The 9,110-nt window shown below is 42.6% G+C and overlaps 1 protein-coding gene across 5 annotated transcripts in view; it reads right to left on the bottom strand.

Annotated features, from left to right (window-relative positions):
• Positions 1 to 485: 485 nt before the first annotated feature.
• Positions 486 to 9,110, bottom strand: part of LOC117761558 (arf-GAP with coiled-coil, ANK repeat and PH domain-containing protein 3-like) — a 57,329-nt gene continuing 48,704 nt past the window's right edge. Inside the window, exons 17-26 of one of the 5 annotated variants that reach the window (XM_034585569.1) lie at positions 9,010 to 9,104; positions 8,639 to 8,859; positions 7,919 to 8,008; positions 7,631 to 7,732; positions 7,054 to 7,277; positions 6,708 to 6,817; positions 6,157 to 6,267; positions 5,754 to 5,815; positions 2,574 to 2,623; positions 486 to 1,169 (exon numbers count right to left, since the gene is read on the bottom strand). In XM_034585569.1, the coding sequence (XP_034441460.1) occupies positions 1,101 to 1,169; positions 2,574 to 2,623; positions 5,754 to 5,815; positions 6,157 to 6,267; positions 6,708 to 6,817; positions 7,054 to 7,277; positions 7,631 to 7,732; positions 7,919 to 8,008; positions 8,639 to 8,859; positions 9,010 to 9,104 (1,134 nt within the window). In that variant the 3' untranslated portion in view covers positions 486 to 1,100. Of the gene's footprint in view, positions 1,170 to 2,573; positions 2,624 to 5,753; positions 5,816 to 6,156; positions 6,268 to 6,707; positions 6,818 to 7,053; positions 7,278 to 7,630; positions 7,733 to 7,918; positions 8,012 to 8,638; positions 8,860 to 9,009; positions 9,105 to 9,110 lie in introns of all 5 variants that reach the window. The other 4 variants (XM_034585568.1, XM_034585571.1, XM_034585572.1 and 1 more) reach the window with 4 other exon arrangements.

Raw genomic sequence — 9,110 nt, 5'->3', positions numbered from 1 at the left:
TACACCAACTAACATTTGTAGTGAATATTTCCTAATTATACATTTTAAATACTTTTATTGTGACGGAGTCGTTAATCTGTGCGACCCATAACGATCAACTGTATTGTTCTGTGTCTTTGCAATTATTGTTTTCTGTTTTGAACACCAAGTGACATATAAAGAAAAATATAAAGAGTAAGTTCTTGTTCATCCATAGATACACATAGGTAGGTTAGATAAAGGTACTACAAGTATGTACATAGATTCCCAGAAGTAGCCTGTGTACATATCTTGCCTGCTTACAAACGGTACTATGCTGACTTAAATATGTTAACCCAAAAGGGGGTTTGTTTATATAGTATTAACTAAAGATATCTGGCAAGTCTGGTTACCGTAAGGCGACTGACACTGCCAAGATGACCATGTCTTTCCTTTTCCTTCTTTGTTATACACAATTTTAAAGAAGACACATTTAAATGCACAGAAACATCCATGACAGCCTTTTATTTTGGTCAAATATTTTATTTCTGCAATGAGGTGCAAGAATCAGAGATGTGCAGAAGACAAAATGTTATTATTCACAACACTAAATGGGGCACTTCACTGATTTTAAACCTCAAGTATAATATACTCATCACAGAGAGTATTATTTAAGCTGTGGGAACAGTTGCACAGTATTTTATAATTCCTGGTGTTATTTTGGCTTTGATCCATTGATATTGATCCATACTTGAGAGTATAAAGGCTCCTTTTAAACATGTGTTTTGTGTCTTATGGTGGTGCAATACTATATTGTTGAAGTGCCCCTATAACAAAAAAACAGTCTGGTGTCAGGTGAACTAAAATAACTGTGCAAAGGTGCAACTGTTTGAACATGACATGACCTCACTTGTACAAACTGAGCATAGAAATAGAGAACAATGATATTCAGTGATAAAATAGCTTCAGAGTCTGCAGGGTTTTGACACATTTGTCTTTATCTGCATCACTCAATCCCCAGCACCACACGTCTTTTCTAACAGCATGGACTGCTTCGATATCTGAAGAGTGGTGAGATGAAGTGGTGGTCAGCTGTGGTCACTCTGGTGTCCTGCAGCGGCCGAACTGTACGCTCCTTCTCCTCAACTTCTCGGGCTGGAGAGACGCGAGGAGAGAAAACTCGCGAAAGACGTCAACACAGGAGACCCGACCTGTGGAATGGGACACTTGACATAAGTCGATGGGGGCTCACCCGACTGTGAGCACTGTGGAGACAGCAGGTATTTGTCTGCTGGGTTTTGCTTTACTTTAGTAACAAATCAAACCTTATTAATGACATAAAATCAAGGAAATGAGCCAGAAAATACAGATCTCCAGTCACCCACATATCATTATCTTCAGGAGGCAAGAAAAATAGATCCACCTACATGCACCCATGAGAGAGCAAAGTCCCCTGAAGCGTCGTCTCAAGACCCCAAGAGTGAGGCTCCTCTGTCTAGCCTGGTATACACCTATTCCTTCAGGATGATTAAATTACTCACTCCTCTATAAACTTTCTTTTGTTTGTTCCCCCAAATTCTCTGTGGAAACCACGTGCTTAAGGTTCCTCTCCAAGATGTTTGTTTACAAAAAGGGAAATTAGAAAAGACAAATAATCCCTTGGATCCAATTTCCTCTCTTGTACATTTTCAAATCACTAGGAAACGATATCTGGTCTCATGTGCTTAATATTCAAAGTCACATTTTATAATATGAAATACTACTGCACTCAGTAGAGCGCATTCCTCTTATGAGTCCCCTTATGAAACCACATTTAAATTCACTAGATCCAGATTTTCATTTGGATCGGCACCAAATTTCACACACTCATAAATATCAGTCTCATTAACATGTCTGTTTTATTTCATTAAGATCCATGAAATGCAGCAGCTCGGGTTCGAGTCCGACCTTTGGCCTTTTGCTGCATGTCACCCCTCCCTCCCTCCCTCTATCTCCCCTTTCACACTTAATACACTGTCCTACCCTAATAAAGGCAAAAATGATCCATGAATTCTTTTCTGACAAATCAAGAACATTTTGAAAAACACCCAATCACGTTGTTAAAGAAAGAAAGTGAACAAAAAAAAAACATTTCTAGATCCAACACTTATTCCAATCTGCACCAACATTTAATGGGTTCTTCCTTAGGTCATCGTCCCTCCACACAATTTCATGGAATCAGTCGAGTATAGTTTTTATGTAATCCTGTTAAATAACAAACAAACAAACCTCCTTGGCCCGAGGTAACTGGCTCAACTTACCATTGGATGTATGAATTTTTTATCATTTTGTTTAGGTATTAACTACATATTTTCAAATGCATGTGAATACTGAATCTTACAGCACTTTCTTCTGACTTAACTCTCCTCAACAGCACATCTGTGAGAAGTCCCAGATATATAATTTCTCCCTGTGAGACAAATAAGGTTCACATCATCAAGACGGCTCCGAATATTTTCCCAGAGAGAGGGGGTAAAATGAGTCTATGACAGAAAGACACCCTGAAGTTCCCCCACAGCCACAGAAGCAGAAAGAACACAGTGCCCCTATAAGACGGCCTGGGAGGCTTCACTCACTCTCTCCCGAACATCCTTGGCTTTAACTCTCCTGCTGCCTGTGGCAACCCCTGTGGCAACAGAAGCAATGAAATGTCAGACATTTTTTTACTTGCTCACGTGTTTAGTGTCAGGTGAGGAATTAGGCATTTCTAGCACATGAGAACAGGTTTTCAGTGATGGTGTGCGAACGCTTGTGAGATCGCATGAGATGTTTTAACACACTGGAGACACTTAATTATTCAAGGCACAGTGTTGCAGCTGCTGCAGGCTGAAAACAGAAGGACTGTTAAACAGCCATAACCTGCTAAACAGTAAAATAGTCTTTAAATATCATGTGTGCTGGAGGTGTCTGTGTGCACACCTCACTTTAATATAACTAGTGTATTGCTTTGAATAGGCCAAATGCTGCCCAGTTTGTTATAGACCAAAAGACACACCATACCATATTGTGAAAAATACTATTCTCCCAACATCTGGCAATATTTCAACAACTAGGTAGCGAGAAATTGAAATTACTACAAATTTAGAGCAGCGACTCTCTGCAAACCATTTCAAATGTATTGCTTCGATGTTGAGAGAATGTCACAGATCAGAGATGAGACAGGAAACAGAAATGAGAGCAACAAGCGGGAAGCAGGGTTAGTTCATCAAGAGTTTCTCAGTTTTATTGTATGCATTTTGTTTTCTTCTTTTCCCCCTCAGTGCTTGTAAAGACAGGAAAGAAAGTATTCCAAAGATATCCAAATGTCAGCGAACAGAGAAACAAGTAGAGCAGGACTCTCTGTCACAGTTCTGCCTGACAGGATGTTTTAGTTTTTTTTAGGAAGAGAGTAAAAAGACAAACATAAAACCGATCAGACAGTCAGGATCCTTGATTGAATGCTGAGAGGCAGGCAGTGGGCTTCGAGTTAAAATACACAAGTGTACTATTTACAGCATGTTTGTTCTGAACAGCACCTTTAACCACTCTTATGTCAATACACACAATGGACACGACATTTAATACTTCCTGCTATAGGGCCTGTATGGGCCACTAAACAGTTTGGTCACAGTAGCTTCACATCACCTCCTAGACTGGTTCTACTTGCAGCACATCAAACTATTGCAGAATATCACCTGTTGTCACAAAGTCTCTCGGGCGAGTCACATTTCTGTCACCTCTTTTTTTGAATACATGAGTACACGGTCAGTGTTTTTACCACTCTGTCACTTCACAAAGCAAGGTGAGACTATGCTGCATCTACTCGGAACAGTTTCAGAAAAGAAAAAAACTGTGATATCATACAACAATGTCAGACACTTTCCCTTTAAAAAATCTTTGGCAGAGGAAAATAAAACCACATGTGGAAATAAAGAAATCAAAAAAGGACAGGATTGAGGAGGTCACCACAGGTTGGATTGGTGGATGGAAGAACGGCACAGAGGTGCAAAGAGGAACTTCTGACGCTCAACGGGTCGAGGTGGCTCATGCTTATTCCACTGGACTGCACTGCACGACATGATCAAACCGTAGAAAACTATTTCATCATGCTCATCATAATGCGAAACGATGTCGAAGTTGCCAAAAAAGACGATTCTGGCTTGGCATGCAGGGAATACTCTCAGCATTTACCAGTGAGGGAAGCTAGAAACAAACAACCTTTGACCCCCACCAAGGGTGTAAACTGTTCCAAAGTGATGTGCTCCATGATCTCACCACAGGTTCTGCCTCATGTTCGCGTATTTACAACAAAACTGAGCCGTGGGTTTACACACAGGAGTGTGAATGACGGAGAAGAAAGGGGCTGTTGAAAGGCGAGATCTTTTGTTTACACACTCTCTCCCTGCACTGCACCACTGCTCTGGTTCGTCCGCACATCACCTGAACAACTCAGCGAGTTCCCACTCTCAAAAACGCACATACTTAGGAAATGATTCACTGTAATAAAAAATTCCAGTCAAATCTCTTTCAATGGTTCGTTTGAATGCCAAATAATTGTACATGTAGAAGCATGAGGCCTTTATAAAGCAAAACTGAAAGCAAAAAGTCTCACGAGTAATGTGGTATGCGCTATCAGATCAAAATGACAATCATTTAGAGAAATGCAGACGATATACTGCACCAAGAATGCATTGCACTGGTCCTCTGGAGATAAACATAAATAATACTAATAATACAAAAAAATAGACAATAGATAGATGTACAATAACTTGAGTGGACAAGAACAATGTAAAAAAAGTCGCACTAACTAAATGAAAATAAAAAATAATACTGGAGATGGGAAAAGTGCACAGGTTCTTTTTTTCCTTTACATATTGTATCATAATATCATATTATTTAACTCGGTCTCTCAGTATTCTCTCATGCACGCACTCATTCACTCCTCATGTCACAAAGGATCTCAGAAAGCAAGCGAGGGTCTCCCCCCCTCACAAGCCTTTCAGTATTTTTGTCACAGTTTTACAATAACTTCCCTCCCAGACCTTCTCCCTAATACACACAGGAAACTGCCCTGCTCACCTCTGATGCAGCTTTTTTTTTTCTTAAAGTAATGGAACTTTTTTTTTTCACCTCATGCCACAGCACATATAAAGATTAGCCATTTTAACTTCTAAATATGTATATTTACATCTCTGATTGCGGAGAGATGGGTACGCTGGATGTCAACACAGATGGTTTGGATAGATAGAAAGCATGGAGGGGGTTAATGCAGTTGTTCAGAGGTCAGAGCTGTTAGGCCACAGTAAACCCCCGCACCCTCACACGACAGGTATAAGTTAGAGGATAACCCTGTTAATAAAACACCAAAATGTATTTTTACTGTGTGTGTGTGTGTGTGATGGCGGTGCTGAGTAATGGCAAGCAGAGACACGGTGATGCAGAGAAAATGGAAGTGGTGGCTGTATTGTCAGTAGAGTTAAAAAGGTCCATCAGGGGTCTCCCTATGACACGACGCACCCCCACAATGAGCGAGTGGTACGCTCCTCTCTTCTTAGACGCCTGTAAGCCTTCGTCTACGTGGTTATTTTCAGTTTCCAATCAGGGGGAACATTTTGTATGTATATACTAGAGTATGTATATATAATGTATACATGTATATAACACAAGCTACACTCTTGGATACAGGAGTAACTAGCACTCCTCTATCGTGAGGCAGATGAACTCCTGGATGCACTTCCTATACTGCTGCTCAGTGGGGCTGCTGCCCGGGTATTGACCTGGTTGACCCAGCGGAGCCTCGGCCTCCCGCATCTCCTCGTTCATCCGCGCTAAACGTAATCTGTCAGAAGAGAAGGGAGAGCGGGAGAGAGAGGATTGAGAAAGAGAGAAAGGCAAAGAAAAAAGCAGAAATGAGAAATGGGAAGGCGGCAGGTGAGGAAAGAGAGAAATACGAAGGAAGGGAAAGGATGGAGATGATCAGGCGCCATGACATCATGGGAAATGTGGTGGTATACAGCAGTGACAGAAGACAGATGATAGGAGGAGGGAGGAAAGGAGGGAAGAAGAGAGTGAAGGTCATTATCACCGTGAGCTTCCATTGCAGAAGAATAATTAGAACATATTGAACAACATTTAGATGCAGAAGACAGTTGATTTTTGAGAAGAATTCAGATGATTTACAGTGTGACGATGTCTGCGTTGGCAGCCTGCACGGCGATACTCAGGGGGTCATGACCCTGCTCGTCCACCTCCGTCTGCGATGCTCCCCTCTTCAGGAAGAGACACACCTGACTGGGAACCAAAAGTTACAGCGAGAGAAAAGACAGAGAATGATGTCAGTTGTTAACATCAGAAATTTATTCTTTACGCTTTTTATTCCATAAAGATTATAATTATCATTATTAATAAAAAACAGAAGGATGAGAAAAAATGTTTATGGGCTGATAAACTCATGGGTGTGACATTTGTTGATTTTTCCAAGCAATGATTTGAGACCGTGTGACACAACTCTCAAAGAATATATGTCCTTCAGCAACAGTCTCTACAAATGTGGCTGTTGTCAGTTTCTGACGAAAATACGTAATGACTAATACAATCCAAACCATGCCTGGAAAATGGAGCAATCCTGGTGACATCAGAGTAATTTGGGGCAGGTTGGCACATGAACTATGTCACGAGGAAGAGGCAGAGAGATTTGAAGCTGTTCTTTTCCCTTTGCAGGCGTCACTTACCCAGTGTGCCCCAGGTAGGTGGCGTGGTGCAGCGGGCCTCTGCCCCTCATGTCCCTCTGGTTCACATCAGCTCCGTTCTGCAGCAGGAACTCACAAGCTATCAGAGAGCCCTGGCAGAGAGACAGACGGACAGAGAGTTTATTATTAGTTTTTTTATTTTCTTTCGAGTGATAGTTGAACATTACCGACTTATTTACTTACTATTTAACCCACACGGATTCCACAATTATTTGATATCGCAAAAAACGTAAGGGTCAAATAAATGAGAGTAAATTGCTGATTTACACTTTTCTCACTTTATACAAATTCAAATGCTTTTGTGGGTCGAACCAACTTAGTGTCTCACCCCGATCACGGCCTGTATGAGCGGCGTTTTCCCCTCCTCCTCCTCACTCGCAGCGTGTACGTCAGCACCGTGTGCAAACGCCTCAGCCATGAGCGGCAGGTTGTGCAGACGCGAGGATCGGTAGAGGAGCGCCCCGGGGTGTAGCTCCCTTGGATCTTCCGGGTCCGATGACATTTCCTGCTCGATCTCCACCTCGCCACTGGACGACTCCTCCGACTCCTCCTCTGAGGGTAGATAAGGAAACAGGTAAGGAGAACAAATGCTAGTGAGTGTACGTCATGCAGTGTGACTGGGCTCGTAAAGGTCTTAACAGGAATTCTGTTTTGTGTGATGTTTCTTTACAACATCCAAACTATTGAAAAAATTCACACTGGGTTATTAAGTAACTCTTATTGACCCAAGTGTCCTGCTTCTACCATGAATAACTCTTTTGTATTCGACATGCACACACACACACACACACACACACACACACACACACACACACACACACACACACACACACACACACACACACACACACACACACACACACACACACACACACACACACACACACACACACACACACACACACCTTCTTCTGTAACACTGTCCACCACTGAGCCAAAAACCAGGATGTCAGTGCTGCCGTCAGTGCTTCCTCCGAGGCCGCTGTCGCTGCTGAGACCTGCGGGGCCAAGCATCGCCAAGCCACGGACACGTTAATCATTACACAGCACAAACTGTGCCGCTAATACACACATCATCACAGGTAAGACTGCACAACTAATAGAAGATATGTCCGAAATTGCTGAATAAAAATCTACAATAACTCTGCAATGGATGTGTGTAGACGTGTGTGCTGAGTGAGTGGTGAACTTACTGCGAGGACCATTGCCGGTGTCGAAGTAGGAAAATAGTGAATCCAGCTCATCTGGGCAGAACAGGGAGTCTCGGCGAAACTTTGCTGCCGCCGCTGCCGAGAGACAAAGGATTTCAGATTAAACAATATATCTAAGCCACCTTATTATCTCTCTTTAACTTTATCTTTAACTTCTCCCTGAGTAAAGCCATTGATCCCAAGAGCTTCAAAACCACCACAGTAATCTAATCTCAGGCAAACACCCCTCGGCATCCGTGGCTCCACTGAGAGCATCTAGTTTGTTGAGGTGCAGATCTCGGAAAGACTCACTAACACCACCAGGCCCAGCAGAGATCGCACTTTCATAGGAAACTGAAGCAAAACATTCTCACAACCTTCCAGAGAGGAACAGTTGTGAGAGCATCACCACTTATTCAACCTGCATTAACAGTGATACTGCCGCCCTGCAGGAGGAGCTGAGAAGATCATCGAAGTCTAGATAACTTCTGTAGCATCTCCTGAGCTGATGGCTTTAACATCCTCAGGGTCCACTCACACCCACTTCACAAATACTTTGGTAGTCTACCATCACAACCACAAGACTGTTAAACAGCAACTTCACCACTAGATGTCAGTAGATTCTACACACTGAACCTTTAAAAGGAACTTGCATTTAACAGATCTCAGGTAAGCATGACTCGGGAATATATATATAAAGTGATGGTGATTAGCTGAACTGACCTGCTGAGAGATTTGCAGGAGAGGCGCTGCCTGGCTCATAGCGGTGGTATTTCCTGCGGACCTTGTTGGGGGCTCGCACAGAGCTGTTGTGTCGCTGGCACTTCTTCACCGTCCAGGGGCGGGACTTCCTCTCGCCCACCACCAAAGCCTCACTCCCGCTCATTTTCTTCAGGAAGCGTTTCTCCACGTATTTGGACTTGATCCAGGCTTCCTTCTCCTGCCTGGAGGGAGATGATCACAAACCCATCACTTTTTACATCACACTTCTTTTAACTTAACTGTCTTCAGGGTGAAAACCTATAGCCAACGGTATTAACAAACAGTGGATTTTCTTTTCTCTCCAAATGTTTGTCATGGAGTAAAAAACTGACCTTGAACTAGAGGGTCCAGGTTTCTTAGCCCCCACTTCCTCACAGCGTCCCTCATAAATCTGGTTTATTACAGTGTTCCCCAGTTCACACATCAGCTAAAT

The sequence above is a fragment of the Hippoglossus hippoglossus genome, chromosome 5 (assembly GCF_009819705.1).
Source record: "Hippoglossus hippoglossus isolate fHipHip1 chromosome 5, fHipHip1.pri, whole genome shotgun sequence".
Classification (NCBI taxonomy): domain Eukaryota; kingdom Metazoa; phylum Chordata; class Actinopteri; order Pleuronectiformes; family Pleuronectidae; genus Hippoglossus; species Hippoglossus hippoglossus.
The sequence above is the reverse complement of the archived record's forward strand: the minus strand, read 5'-3'. Positions and strand labels throughout refer to the sequence as shown.